This window comes from Callithrix jacchus, chromosome 1, assembly GCF_049354715.1.
Source record: "Callithrix jacchus isolate 240 chromosome 1, calJac240_pri, whole genome shotgun sequence".
Taxonomy (NCBI): domain Eukaryota; kingdom Metazoa; phylum Chordata; class Mammalia; order Primates; family Cebidae; genus Callithrix; species Callithrix jacchus.
In genome coordinates this window covers 28225870-28241146 of record NC_133502.1, presented here as the reverse complement: position 1 = coordinate 28241146, position 15277 = coordinate 28225870, and the positions used below count along the sequence as shown (strand labels likewise).

Here is a 15277-nt window from a genome sequence, read left to right as displayed (position 1 = left end):
GGTGTATATATCACGACACCTGGTGTGAATTAGGTAGGTCTACACAGGGGTTGACATTCCAGGATGCCCCATGTGGATTAACTGGGTCTATCACAGCAGTCTATACATGAGGACACCTGGTGTGAATTAGGTAGGTCTACACAGGGGTCTACACATCAGGACACCTGGTGTGAATTATGTAGGTCTACACAGGGGTTTACATTCTAGGATGCCCAGTGTGGATTAACTAGGTCTATCACAGGGGTCTATACATCAGGACACTCTGTGAATTGAGCAGGTCTCCACAGGGTTTACATGTCAAGATGCCCGGTGTGGATTAAGGGCATCTACACTTGCCCGGTGTGAATTAAGTGCACTAGAATGTCAGGACACACTATGAATTCTGTGGTGGCCTCATGTGTCCACATATGCAGCCAGCCACAAGTGTGCCTGTGTTTAGCCCCGTCCATTCTGAAGGAGAATAAAACTAAAGGGAAGAGTCTGAACACAGGCTCATGCACTCTCTGGAAAGCCCCGTCCGCCCCACTTTTAATGGCAGCTGCTAATTTCCACCCTATTCTTAAGACCCGTTTCCTTGTCACTCTCTGAATGTGGGAAATGTGTGTGCACGTCCATGCTCCCGTCCACGAGAGAAACACGCTTCACTTAGATGGTGGCACTGCGCTCACGTTGCCCATGCTGTGTCTTGGCTGCATGTCATGAACCAGCTCAAAGATTTGCCCCGGGCTTTGCTGTCTGGGGTGGCTGGTATCACTTCCATCTTACCAGCGCCGAGACTCTGGCCAGGGTGGCCCACGACAGGCACACGGCCAGGCGCCTCCGAAGTGGGAGCTGGGTAGGGTTTGAATTCTGGACGTGAGACCTACACTGCCTCTGTGACACGGTCGCCCAAGGACAGAGACGCCGTGATGTGAGGCCTGGCCAGGGGAAAGCCTCCTGTGGACGGTCACCGGGAGCAAGTCCAGCGCCCTCGGTAAGGTTCTGATCCGAAACCCTTTCTGGGGGTGCTGGTGGCCGTGACAGCAGGGCCAGGAGCAGAGCTAGTTTCTGAAACCAAGAAGCACTAACAACCCCAGGCAGCTGCTCTAGAGACTCAGGGACACTCAGACCCAAGACAGTTACCTTGGAGGAGACGATCCTGTTGTCTGGGTACCTCTGTGGGATGTAGGCCTCTGCGCCCGGAGGTGGCTCCCTGTGCCCCACGTAGATGGTCCTGCTGTCCACCCAGTTCTCTTCTCCTGCACACTGGAAAAGGAGAGCAACATCAGGCAGCTGCCTCAGAACCCTCATGCAAAGGCTCCCCCCCAGAGCAAATCTGCTGCTGAGAGCCTCGTTCAGGGCTGGGGGAGACACGGGCCCCCCAGTGTCTCCCCAGACACCAGGCCCCAGGCACCCTGTCTTACGCAGCCCTCAGGGGTCAAAGTCTTCAGGTGAGCACCAGGAGGCTTGGTGCTCCTGTGAGAGCCACACAGTGAACACCAAAGGTGACTGCCAGTAGAAACGGCACAGGGTGTGACATGAGAACAGAACACACCGCTAAATCAAAAGGCTTCCAAAAGGGAAGAGACAGTGAAGCTGAGGCAGAAGGCGGGACACAACTGCAGGGGTGGGGCTTGGATACCGGACCAGATAGAGGACTAGTGAAAATGGGGCTAGGGTAGAGGCAGCTTTCCATATGACACGCCCCCGTGTGCCTGTCAGTTTACCATTGCCATGGCAACAGCAGGGAGCTGCCCCCCCTTTCCATGGCAATAACCCAACTGCCTAGAAGTTACTATTCTTCCCCCAGAAATTTCTGCATAAAGCACCCCTTAAGCTGCATGCAATTAAAAGTGGGTGCCCGTATCACTGCAGCACCACCCTGAGCTGCTCCTCTCCGCCTGTGGGGCACCCTGCTCTGCGGGAGCAGTCACAGAGCTGTGGCACCGCCTCTTCAATAACGCAGCCTTCTTCCACCTCCTGCTTGCCCTTGGACGGCACTAACTGCCATCCCAGACTCAAAGCCAGGTGGGCAGTGTAACCTCACTGCCCTGACCACGCCACAGCCTGGCTGCCCCTCCCCACACAGACAGGCACTCCCGCTCCGGGACGGGGCCTCCCTGCCGCCTCTGTTTTGTGGTGAAGCCAACAAACCTAAGGGATGTGGACTTAAAAGCGTCCAGAGAGCTTCAGCATAAACTGCTGCCTATTACGGCTAAGAAAGCCCCTGGCTCCTTTCTCCATCCAGAACACAGCCAAACAGACACTTCTCATCCCCACGGAACCAGGATACTGTGCCGAATAAGCATAGAAGTGAACCAGAAGAAGAAAGACATATAGATATCTTTTAATACAAAAGTAAAAATCCTAGAAACTTTCTTCTAAGCTTCAAAGACAACATCTCAATTTTGGGAGTGGCCAGGAGCCCAGACACTGGCTCTGAAAGCTGAACACTTCCCTGGAGCCGTGCGGCTGTGCCCACGCCATGGCGAACCCATGCCATGGTAAGCCCACGCCACAGAAAGCCCAGGCCATGGTGAGCCCACATCACGATGGGCCCACGCCACAGTGAGCCCACGCCCCAGTGAGCCCATGCCACGGTGAGCCCACACCACAGGAAGCCTATGCCACGGTGAGCCCACACCACGGCAAGCCCGTGCATCCAGGCCACTTCCAGCCAGCAACAAAGGGACCCTGTCTCAGGGAGGCCCGCTCGGGATGAACTAATGAAGTTCAATCCATATTCTCCACACTGCCGAGCAGACACTTACTAAATGATCCATTAAACACGGCTCACATACAGCCCTACAGTGTGGTGCCATTTACACTGACACAAGTGGGAAGCACTACTTCTGTCTGTGCTATGACATCAGAAAATAAACCGCCAGCCTACATGCGGTGGGAGTTCCTAACCATCCACCCCAGCAAAACCCACTTGAGATGAAGCGCATACGCATTCGATGACAGCCATATCCCGCGGGAGACGCCACCTCGCAGATGTCCCCTGGGCGGTGGGGACGGGAGAGTCCCTTGAGGCTGCTTTCTGGTTCCTGGCTTTACCCATGGGCTATGACCCAGTGGCCCAAAACTGAACGCTGATGCCAGGAAGCTCTGTCACCACTGGCCCCCTTGCCTGCAAGCATCGTCAGCATAGCAGACACCAGACTGGATAAGGAAAGGACTCCAGGCCACGAGGTCACTCCGACGGCCTCACCCCGGGCATCGGGAAGGTCAGAAACCAAAGTGTCTCTTCAGGTTCACACTTCAAAGGGAGCTCTCTGCCCAAAAGCAACAGAGACGACAACACACAGGACCCCCCGAGGGTGCAGACGCAGTTACAGACTCGGCGGTGCCTGGGGACAGGGTGCCCGGTCGCTGCTGCTCACTGGCTGCATCACGCCACGTTTCTCTGTCAAATGCCATCAGCAGAGACATGAAGGGATTAGGAAAGCTAACCTTCATGGTCCTCTCAGCCCTAAGATCTGGTTCTCTGCACAGTGACAAGGAAAACAAACTCAGGAGCCCAATCGTGTAACTCCTGAACCCAGGGCCACCTGCACTGTGCATAAATGGGTGCACAGACAAAACGTGGTCATGGCCGGGCATGGTGGCTCACACCTGTAATCCCAGCACTTTGGGAGGCCACAGCAGGTTGATCGTTTGAGGCCAGGAATTCAAGAGTAGTGTAGCCAACATGGTGAAACCCCATCTCTACTTAAAAAAAAAAAAAAAAAAAATTAGCTGAGTGTGGGGGCGCCTGTAGTCCCAGCTACTTGGGAAGCTGAGGGAGGAGAACTGCTTGAACCCGGGAGGCAGGGTTGCAGGGACAAGACGGTGCCACTGCACTCCAGCCTGGATGACAGAGCCAGACTCTGCATCAAAACATAACAAAAAAAGGGCCACAGCACATGGAGTCGTTTCCAGGATTCAGAGTAAAGACACGAGTGGGCAGGAAGCTCCCCAGCACAGGAGGAGGGGGACCCCAGCCTGTTTCTCCTCATTCCCAGGCAGGATCCGCAACACCACTCAGCCAGCACCAGGCAACTCCTCCCGCAGTCCCAGCCATGGCCAGAGGCTTCCACCAGCAGAGCAAAGCTGAAACCAGGCACCAGACTGTCTGTCAATTAGCAGGTTTCCTAACGACTCGGTAGCAGCCCCCGTCCTAACTGCACCAAGAAAGCCACGTGGCACGTCCCCTGGTCGGCTCAAGTTCTGAGTGAAGTAAAAATGGACACTGTGCTGATGGGACTGCCCGAGGGGACCATCTCCAGTGACACCTGGAGGGCAGGAAAAATTCGGCATAAGGTTCACAGCTGCACTGTCCACAAAAGACAAAAGTGGCCGCCTCCAGACGCAGGTCCACTGACGAAGGGAGAGCAAAAGGAGGCGTGTTAATCAGCCACGGGAGGGAAGGAAACGCCGACACCCAGGCCAGCACGCGTAGAGCCAGGAAGCATGTCCCGCACGGGAAGCAACGCCGGCTGTGAGTCCACTCTGATGAAATGTCCAGAAAACACCAACGCAGGGACGGGGCTGCCGAGCACAGGGTGAGCCGATGGCTCCTGCCAGGGGGGTAAAAATGTCCTGGGTTGGAGCAGGGTAATCTAAATATTTTCCAGTTGGAACCAACAAATTGCATGTTTTAAAAGGGAGAATTTTATGGCATGTAAATTATACCCCAGTAAAAATGTGATAAATATTTTTGCCAAAGGAAAGGCATGCATGGTTTGCACACGAGATCGTTATTCCACCTCGAGAGGTGGACAGGAAGCCGTAAGTCCTGTGTTTGAGGAGCCGAGGTTCCCAGCGCACCCGTCATCTAAGTTGCAATGAAGAAAAGCCGTCAGGTCTTCCCAAGGGCTGCCATGAATGCCCTTGGGATGTGAAATTCAACCGTGACCTGGGATGAGGAACTCATGGTAAGTCACTGGGCAGCCCAGGCTGTGTACACACGGGACAGCGAAGCCTCTGTCTGCCCCATCTGGTCTCTGGCTCTGGTTCTGCGTGACCACGAAATGAGCTGCAACTGTGATCCGGTCCGCGTCTTGTGTGAGTGGGTGCAGCACATGGCACATTTGCCATCTGTAAGTTGAAATCAGCCTCCCCTGAGAGTCCCCGATTAAAATAATTCCTGGAAGGGGATCTCTGTTCCTCTAAAGTGTCATCACCTCCCATTTCTCCAAATATGATGAATAGGGCCCAGGCTTGACATCTTCTCAAGGGTGTCACCAGGAAGACACGGCCCTCAACCATCCTCTTATAATTTCTGCAAGTGGAGCTATGGAAGCTCTGAGGCAAGACTCTTGGCTTCCAGTTTAGAACAGATGACTTACGAAACCGGGAGGTGCCAGCAGCTTTTACAAGTAAAGAAAAATCCTAGAACCAGACCCAAGTGAAATTTGCCTTCATAAAAGTTCTGTTAAAAAGTGAGTAAAATAAAACCAGCCTGTGGCCGAGTCTTTGTGCTGGTCATTTCCTAGATGGCTACAACCTTCGGCCGCGACACCTAGACGGTTCCCTTTTCTCCAGCACAGGCGGGAATGTCCAGTCCCCCCTGAGAGACGGACAGGAAGCACAAGCCGCACGCAGCCTCTGTGTTTGAGAAGCTGAGGTTCCTGGTGCACCCGTCATCTAACGTCCAATGAGGAAAACCCCCGTCAGGTCTTCCCAAGGGCGGCCATGAGCATAGTGAGCCTGGGTGCTGTGGGTCCTGAAATGCAAAAGCAGAGCCCTTCCTCTAATTTCAAATCCACGGCAGTATTCTCACCCAGGCAGAACCTAACAGACCCTTCCCGTCCTGTTGCTCTGACACACGCCCAGATGTGTGGAGGTTGCTCAGGTTGGGGGACTGGAGCCAGAGCCAGCCCTCCCTCCCCTTAGGAGGAAAGTTCTCAGAATCCCTGTGATTCGGGAAATACTATAATCAAGAGCCCCCCCCCGCCAAACCCCACGGAGAAGGGGCAGCTTGTCCCTTTCGCTCTCTTTAGGGATGGCGAGGGGTACTGAATTAGGAGAGAAATGGGCTGACCTGGAGGGCTGGGCTGGCCTCGCACAGAATGGGGAAGATGAGCTGAAGGGGGGAGCCCTTCCAAATGGTGCAGCTGGGACTCACACGCCCCCACCCCTCGCCCCGAGGCGAAGGCAGTCTCCGGCTTTGATGCTTTCCCGGCCACCCCGTGAGTTCCCCTGGGACCCCTTGTCTTCCCAAGGCAGCAGAAGCACAGTCAGGACTTCCCTGGGAAGGCATGAGATGGGTGGAGGGTGGAGTTGGCATGGAAATCCTGCACAAGTGCACTTCTTCACGCCCCATGACACGCGTCACCCACAGACACAGACCACCACTCACACACGAGGAGCGCTGGCGGCTGCCACACGGAGGGCATCACAACTGAAAACACGGCGCTCCGCTGCCAGCCGCATGGAGGCCAGCGCCACAGCTCCTATCGACAGTGTTGAGGAAGGACCAGCTACCGCCAAAGCACAGGAAACTGTTTCTGCAGACACTGCCCGGGGCCCTTCCTGGGACCCCCATCAGCCACAAGGTGGCACTTTACAAAAGGGCTGCAGCTTGCCAGAGGCTGGAGGATGCCTTTCGAGTGTCCCTTCAGAGGGCAGGGAGAGCGGGCAAGGACTCCTGGCCACCGGCTGAATGCCCGGCACCGGCTTGGGACTCGTACAGCTTGGGAAAGCAAAATTCTCCATGGGAGGAGAAGCACGGTGGGCTTGGTTGATACAGAGAGGGTGACATTTCCATTGCTCAGGTTAATTGGTAAATAAAATACATGAAAACATTAGGGCAGGGTGACACCATGCAAACTGCTGCAGATGGTCCAGGCCACTGCAAGGGGTTTACAGCCTGCATTCTGTTCTGGGGGGCGTTGGTGGGGCAGGGCTGGAGGCTCCACAGCTCATCAGAACCCAGAGGCAATGAGAAACAGCCTCATGGCACCCTCTGGGGAGGGAGATGGATGGGCCACAGCCTGGGGCAGTAGCTCAAAGGCCATAGCTCTCAGGCTCTGGGAGGGTCCCGAGTTCTGCCAGACACAGATCACAGTGGGCCAGGCCTTCCCTGAACAGCCCACATGGAACATACACAGTCCTCAGCTTTCAAAGCAGAGCATCCATGATGCCAATGATATATGATTAGAGACTGTACCTGGAATAAAGAATGAGTCAAACTCAAAAATAGAAAGACAAGGCAGAATTTCTCTGGAGCTGTGCAAATGGCCAAGCCCAGGAGAGGACGCAGAGCACCCTTAGTCAGCAGGGAAAGGTGGGACGACTCCACCATGTGCCAGAGCCAGGCGCAAGACCTCAGGCTGCTGACTCCATCCATAAGAAGTGTCTACACGGGCAAATGTGTGGCAACAGAACGTGGATTAGCGGCTGCCCAGGGCTGGGCTGGGGTGTGGGGGGAGGGGAGCTGGGGACAAGGGCTTGGGAGAGCCTGGTACTGGGGACGGGGTTTCATTTTAGGGTGATGAAAATGTTTTAGAATTAGATTGTGGTGATGTTGCGTAACTTGGTAAATATAATAAAAAGCATCAAATTGTTTAAGTGGCTGATTTTATGATACGGCAGTTAAATTTCAACAAAGCTTTCTCCCTACGAACTTGCGACAGGCCGGGCACTGCTCGCTGCCCTGCCTCCCAAAACAGCCCCGCCAAGGTCGCGCCAGGTCAGCAGCCTCGCCGCTGGAACCTCCTACCTGCCCGTCTTCTGCACAAAGGTGGGCTTCTCTTGGTTTTCGTGTAAGCAGCATTTTTAAAGTTTAGTTTTTATGTATAGCGCATACAGCAGTGTTGCCATAACAAACTCCATCTTAGAAAAAGACTGTTTTACCTTTCATAGGGCACTTTGTCAATAAAGATAAGGTGATTTGCTTAACAAATAAATAAAAAGACAGTCTCCAACTGGAAAGAACACAAAACGCGCACTCCTGCACTGTCAGTCCTTGCGGGAGGACACTGCCTCAGTCACCCGTGGTAGGCACTGGGCACCTGCCCCGCAGGCTGTGCCACCTCAGACTCCTCCTGGAAGACCAGGGACCACCCCGCCCAGCCCGGGATCCTTGTGTCTGCTTCCCTCCCCGCAGACCTGATCACTAACCCTTCCTCCCATCTCCTTTTTCTCTTGAAGTTAAATGTTTCTTTGTTTCTTGCTCAGTGCTGATAACATTTATGTATCGATTAGGTATACTATCATTCTGGCTTACGATACTGACAAATGTGTGCCTGCAGCTGGGACTGCCGAGTGACAAGAAGCACATGCAGGTCCCGGCTTTCGTGACTGAAATAAGGTCAACAAAAGCCTCATGCTATAGAAAGACATGAACACACGTGGACCCGGTCATCTCTCACCTTGCACCACTCATGACAAGTGGGTAAAAGTGAGCCCAGTAAGTTTCCAAAGGAATGTGCCTAAGAGAAGAGAAACCAGAAAAAAAAAGAGATTATTCCCAAAGGAAGAAGAGAGAAATGGCGGAGGATAAGCACCAGGCGGCTGCGTCCTCCAGGGTTAACCAAGGAAAGCGACGCCGCCCACCAGGGCCATCACTCCGATCCAATCACCTGCGCCGTCCCAGACCCCAGCACACAGCCCAGGGCGGGGGGATTCCAAGGTGCCTCTGTCTGGCGCACACAATTCCTCCCCTTCTGCAGCAGTGAGGGCAAGATGTTTCAGCACTTGAAGTTCCATCAGAAAATGGCTGGATTCCCTGAAACAACCAAGTCTCCACAGTGGGTCACGCGTGGGTCATGCCTCCAACCACCTCACCATCAACTCTGGTGGGTCTGGGACGCGGCACCAGCCAGGTTGGAATGGGGTTGTAAGCGCGCAGGGACAAAGATTTTGTTAAAACAGGATGAAAACCAATTTTAGCCAGTGTTAGTCACCTAATGGAAGTTTCACATTTCAGCTGAGACAACCAAAACCTATTAGCTGATTACCCTGTGGGCAGAACAGAAGCAAAGCCAGCCAGCCTCAACCACCAGATCAATGTTTATAGGGCGATTCCTCCTAATGGCCGGTTTTCACATTACAGGTATCCAGTGACACAGCGACTTCTTGTTCTGCTGTCTGTTTATAGCTTCAAACAGCAACGTTTCTTGTTTGATGGTCAGAAGATTGTGGGCACTCAGGCGTTTCTAAAAATAGGCTTCCTCCTGACCTGCCAGCCCTGCCACCTCACAGTCCAGGGAAGCAGCTCATGGAGCCTGTGCCTCTGCCTGCCCATCTCTCGGTGGCTCCGGGAGTGCCCGGGTCCCTCCCCTCAGGTGGGCGAGGGGTGGCCTCCTCCTGGCCCCTCAGGTGGGTGCGGGGTGGCCTCCTCCTGGCCCCTCGGGTGGGCGCGGGGTGGCTTCCTCCTGGCCCCTCTGAGGGGCATGGGGTGGCTTCTGTTTTCGCATGTGGGACTTGTTCAGGTGACATAAATGCAAGCAAGCCCTCCACAGGTGCACTGCGTTTCCACCGCCGTGCTGAGATGCGTGGCTGTCTCCCACCTTCACCCTGGCAGGCAGGCAGGCAGGGTCCAGGGTCTGTGCTGAGATGCGCGGCTCTCTTCCACCTTCATCCCAGCAGGCAGGCCGGGTCCGGGGTCTGTGCTGAGGCCTCACACAGGCACGTCCCTCCCTCTGTCCGCCATGGTCTGAGCCACTGGCATCTGCTGGGGCAGGATCCGAAGCTCCGCTGGTTTTCCCCACACTCATCACTCATGCTAATGACTGGATTTCTCTCCTTCCTTTTTTCCTTTTTATTCCCCCAAACAAACCTCAAGTATTTTCAAGGCTCTTGGTGGCATATTCCTGCCATGAGATATTTTTCACACACAATCACTTGGGTCACGGTGATCCACGGAAGCACAGGGACGTCCATTTGATCTGGAAACAGTCAAGCCGGCTGGGAAACGCCGAATGCCGGAGGACCTAGACCATCATTTAATGGGTCCAGAACTGAAATAAAAATACACATTCTCACCCCAAATCATTCTCGGCCTACTCTGGATTGCCTAATTCTGAGAGTTCACAGCAGTGGGAAGAAACACAGAGCTCCCTAAGGGTTCAGACACAGGAGAGGAGACAGAGGAGAAGGGCTGGCGACTGAAGCATCACTTGGAGTCCACGGGCACGTCTGGGATCAAGAGGACGCAGTTAGGACGGACTCTGCAGGACTCGTGAAAGGCAGCAAGAGAGAAGATCACACTGACTTCATCAATCCACCCTCTGTTTTGACAGACGTGCATTTCTGACCGGACTGCTTGTGAGGCAGCAGCCGTGGCCAACATGCTTCCGTTTACAGTGTGTGGGAATGTGCAGGGAAGCGATCAGACCTGCTTCCAAGGCTCTGAGCCGGCCTCAGCGCGCTGCCTTCACGCCGTCTGTCGGGACAGAGATGCCTCCCTCACTGTAGGGCACTGGGCAGGCTCACCCATCCCTCTGCTAGAAATCAGCAGCTTCCCCTCAGAATCCGGCTGGTGCATTTCTCTTGGCCACGTGTTTCTGCCTGTAACTGAGGCTCATCTCACCTGGAAAACCAGGGTGGCAATGACACTGCTGAGTTATGGGCCAGTTCTGGAGAAGCTGGGAGAACTATAAGCTTAGGCCTGAAGGTTTGAGACCAAGCTCCCTGCTCCAGCGTGCAGAAGAGAACCCGGTTTTGGCTGTGGCCAAAGAGGAAGCACAACAAAGAGGCCACAGCTGCTGGGGACCTGGGTCACAGGTACATAACTCCTTCAGTTTACCCCCCAACGCAGCGGGCAGAGGGTCATGAGCCATTGGCCAGGACAACCGTCCTGGGAGCCCCAGGGCTGAGGCTGTGCTGCACCTGCTGTGCCTCTGCACCTCAGAGAGGAGGGTGGGGCTGGGAGGTCCTAGGCTCAGTTTGGAGCTCAGCCCCAGCTGACTCAGGAAGAGAAAGGAAGCCTGGGCATGGGGCAAGGTAGGAGCCTGGAAGGAGGAGCTGGGAGGCAGCCCGTGGTGCCCCGTCACTGCTCCCCATCTCCTGACATGCAAACCTGCCCCCAAAGCAGTCCTGACCACAAACACCTCCCCATCAATCGCAGAAATACACTGGAGTGTGTCCCCAGTTACTGATGCCACAGTGCAGCCTCTGCTGCCCCTCAAAAATGAACCGCAGTGAAGACAGGAGAGCACCAGGAAGCGGGAACATAGGCCCGGGAGGCGGAAGGGCAGCAACTCCGCCCTGAGGACCCGCCGAAACCAAGCTGCAGGAGAGATGTGCCAGCCTCAGCCCCAGACCTCCAGATTCTTCCCACGCCACCAGAAAACACGGGGTCACCCACGAGCCCAGCAGGAACACCGAGTGATTGCTGCATTTATTTCCCACGACTGAGTCCCTCCTTCTAACGATGAATTAGCCAGAAAACTAAGCAAGCATATCCCAATTCACAAACACAAACATGTTAGTACACATGTCGCCTTTTGAGAAATGGAAATTATATACCTTCCAAATGCATTATAGGCAGATTTCCAAAATATTGAATATCTATCTAATGAAGACAACTGCGGGACTGTGAGTCAGTAATTACAGCCTGCTGTTTAGTGAAAATACGGGCAAACTGGAGAACAGCATACACGGAACCACTCCAGACACCGCGGTTCAGCTGGCGACAGTCTGCGAATGCACCGCCTGCAATCCAGTGGGCACCCGGATCCCCAGGCTGAGACTCCACTGTGGGGACGGCACGGCGTCCGCTGGAGAAGCCGAGGCTGCCCCACGGCCAGCACTGATGCCAAGTCCACAGAGCAAAAGGCCACAGACAGCAGAGGTGCAAGTGGAAGACGCTGCTGTGGAGCTGGAGGCAGGTGCCCGGGGCTGCCTGTTGTGTCTGGCGTGGCTCATCACAGGGCCGCCCTGGCAATGGCGGGCCCCATGCCATCTTGGGAGGCCAGAATAAAAAGAAGGATGGCTATGAGACACTAGGAGGAAGGCAGAGAGGGGAATTCTTAGAAGCAAACAGGCACCTGGAAAACCTTCAGGAGAAAGGAAAGAAATGGGAGGACATGGATCCCAGGGGTGATGGTGCCATCACCAAAGCCACCACCAAGCCAGGCCAGAGAGCAGTGACCAGAGAAGGGCATGCTATGACCAGTGCTTGCTGGGAAAGTGAGGAGCCGGATGGGGTTCCCCACCCAGCAGCAAAACCACAAGTCCACGAGCCACGCCTAAGTGCTGCGGGGGGTCTGCACACAGGCACTGCCACAGAGCAGGCGACAGTACGGGCCTCAAGCCAAGCCCCCTGGGCAGGTGCGCTCACACTCTCGAGTCCTAGACCAGAGCTCTGAGAGATTTCAGAGTCTGCAGGGTTCATATTGACATCATTGGCCAAATGGGGAAAGTAAAGCAACTTTAAAAAAAAATGCTCTATGTTCTGGGCTGCATGTGCAGAATGTACAGGTCTGTCACATAGGTATACATGTGAGTGGTTGGCTGCACCCATCAATCCGTCATCTACATTAGGTGTGTTTCCTAAAGCTCTCCCTCCCCTGCCCCACACCCCTTGACAGGCCCCAATGTGTGATGTTTCCCTCCCTGTCCATGTGTTCTCATTGTTCAACACCCACTTATGAGTAAGAACATGTGGTTTTGGTTTTCTGTTCCTGTGTCAGTTTGCTGAGAATAATGGTTTCCAGCTCCATCCACATCCCTGAAAAGGACACGAACTCATCCTTTTTTATGGCTGCATAGTATTCCATGTTGTATATGTGCCACATTTTCTTTATCCAGTCTATCATCGATGGACGTTTGAGTTGGTTCCAAGTTTTTGCTATTGGGAACAGTGCTGCAGTAAACATATGTGCACATGTGTCTTTATGGAATGATTTATCGTCCTTTATGTATATACCCTGTAATGGGATTGCTGGGTCAAATGGTGTTTCTGGTTCTAGATCCCTGAGGAATCAGCGCGCTGCCTTCCGTAGCGGCTGCACTAATTCACACTCCCACCAGCAGCGTATGTGCAGTCTCCCGATAAAAAGCCGCTATCGGCAGCGCCGGTGCTCACTCTGGAGCCCTGGACTAGACAGACAGACTTCAGGGTGGGGCGACCAACGCCACAGTGCAGCAACCTCTTATTATGAGACTGCACATAAGAAGAATGTAATGTCCTCTCTTCAGAGTAAGAGTCACTCACACACGCATCTTTAAAAAGCCAATTATGTATAGATGATCAGACAGTAACAGGTAGTCTGTGGTTAGGCAAACAGCTGGCTCCCAACAGCACCTCCTCACCTTCCCACAGGAGCCTCCAGCAACCCCACATCCTCCCCACCTTCCCACAGGGGCCCCCAACACTCCCACATCCTCCCCACCTTCCCACATGAGCCCCCGGCACCCCCACATCCTCCCCACCTTCCCACATGAGCCCCCAACACTCCCACATCCTCCCCACCTTCCCACAGGGGCCCCCAACACTCCCACATCCTCCCCACCTTCCCACAGGGGCCCCCAACACTCCCACATCCTCCCCACCTTCCCACAGGGGCCCCCAACACTCCCACATCCTCCCCACCTTCCCACAGAGGCCCCAACACTCCCACATGCTCCCCACCTTCCCAAAGGAGCCCCCAATACCCCACATCCTCCCCACCTTCCCACTGGAGCCAACAACCCCACATTCTCCCCACCTTCCCACAGGGACCCCCAACACCCCCGCATCCTCCCCACCTTCCCACAGGAGGCCCTGGCACCCCCACATCCTCTCACCTTCCCACAGAAGCCCCTGGTACCCCCACATTTTCCCCACCTTCCCACAGGAGTCCCCAATACCTTCACATCCTCACCACCCTCCCACAGGAGCTCCCAACACCCCCACATCCTCACCACCCTCCCACATGAGCCCAACACCCCCACATCCTCACCACCTTCCCACAGGAGCCCCCAATATCCCCATGGCCTCCCCACCTTCCCACAGGGGCCCCCAACATCCCCACATTCTCCTCACCTTCCCACAGGGGCCCCCGGCACGCCCACATCCTCTCACCTTCCCACAGAAGCCCCTGGTACCCCCACATTTTCCCCACCTTCCCACAGGAGTCCCCAATACCTTCACATCCTCATCACCCTCCCACAGGAGCTCCCAACACCCCCACATCCTCACCACCTTCCCACATGAGCCCCCAACACCCCCACATCCTCACCACCTTCCCACAGGAGCCCCCAATATCCCCATGGCCTCCCCACCTTCCCACAGCGGCCCCCAACATCCCCACATTCTCCTCACCTTCCCACAGGGGCCCCCGGCACGCCCACATCCTCTCACTTTCCCACAGAAGCCCCTGGTACCCCTACATCTTCCCCACCTTCCCACAGGGGTTCCCAACATCCCTACATTCTCCCCACCTTCACACAGGAGCCCCCAGCACCCCCACATCATCTCACCTTCCCACAGGAACCCCCAACACCCCCCCATCCTCCCCCACAGGAGCCCCCAACACCCCCCATCCTCCCTACCTTCCCACAGGGGCCTCTGGCACCCCCACATCCTTCCTGCTCAGAAATTCCTGCTCAAAGGTATTCCTACAGGACTGGGCACCTGTGTCAGCTTTCAGTGCAGTGAACATGGAGGGAAGAGGTGGACGCCCTCAGGTGCTCTGCCCCATCCTGGGGGGTTGGGGGAGCAGGTGTGCAAAACCCTCTCCCTTCCCCTCCCCTTCCAGGGAGACTGATGCAGGCACGTGATGGATGCCGCACAAGGACCCTGGCCCCAGAAGACTTTGCCTGGCAGTCGCTGACCTGAGGCTGCAACAGAGACCCAGCTGGGATGCCCCTTCAGGACGCAGCGCAGCAGGAAGCAGACTCTGGGAAAAAGAGGGTCCCAGGAGTGTGGCTTCGACCGCCTCTGGGTGAGGGGCTTCTCCCTCCAGCAGCGGTGTCCAAGGGAGAGAATGCAGTCCTGAGGTCTTACTCCCTGCTTCTGGCTGGGCCAGTAAAGCCCCTTCCTTACCCCTCTCTTCCACTTATTACCAGAGACAGAAACCAAAACCCTGGCTTCAGGCTGCTAAAAACGTAAAACAACAGAAAAACAACAAAACAAGGCAGGTTGGACAAGCCTGCAAAGAGAGGCAGAGGCGGCCTCGTCTGAAGAAGCGGCAGCCCGTCTCCACCACTGCTCCTTCCTCAAGCAGAGCATCCATTTCCAGAACCCCGTGACAGTGGGCTCTGAGCCCGACCTTAGCCCTGGAATCCACACTCATGAACTAACACTGCCCGTGATCACCTCAGGGATCGACGCCCGACACCGGCCTGCAGGGAAGCCGTGGCTTCAGGACTGCGAGGATCC

The 15277-nt window shown here is 55.2% G+C and overlaps 1 protein-coding gene across 18 annotated transcripts in view; it reads right to left on the bottom strand.

The window, feature by feature from the left end:
- Positions 1-15277, bottom strand: part of ATP11A (ATPase phospholipid transporting 11A) — a 184623-nt gene that overhangs the window by 95687 nt on the left and 73659 nt on the right. For all 18 annotated transcript variants that reach the window (XM_009005295.5, XM_009005346.5, XM_009005394.5 and 15 more), the window contains exon 2: positions 1123-1245. In XM_009005295.5, coding sequence (XP_009003543.1) covers positions 1123-1245 — 123 coding nt within the window. The remainder of the gene's footprint in view (positions 1-1122; positions 1246-15277) is intronic.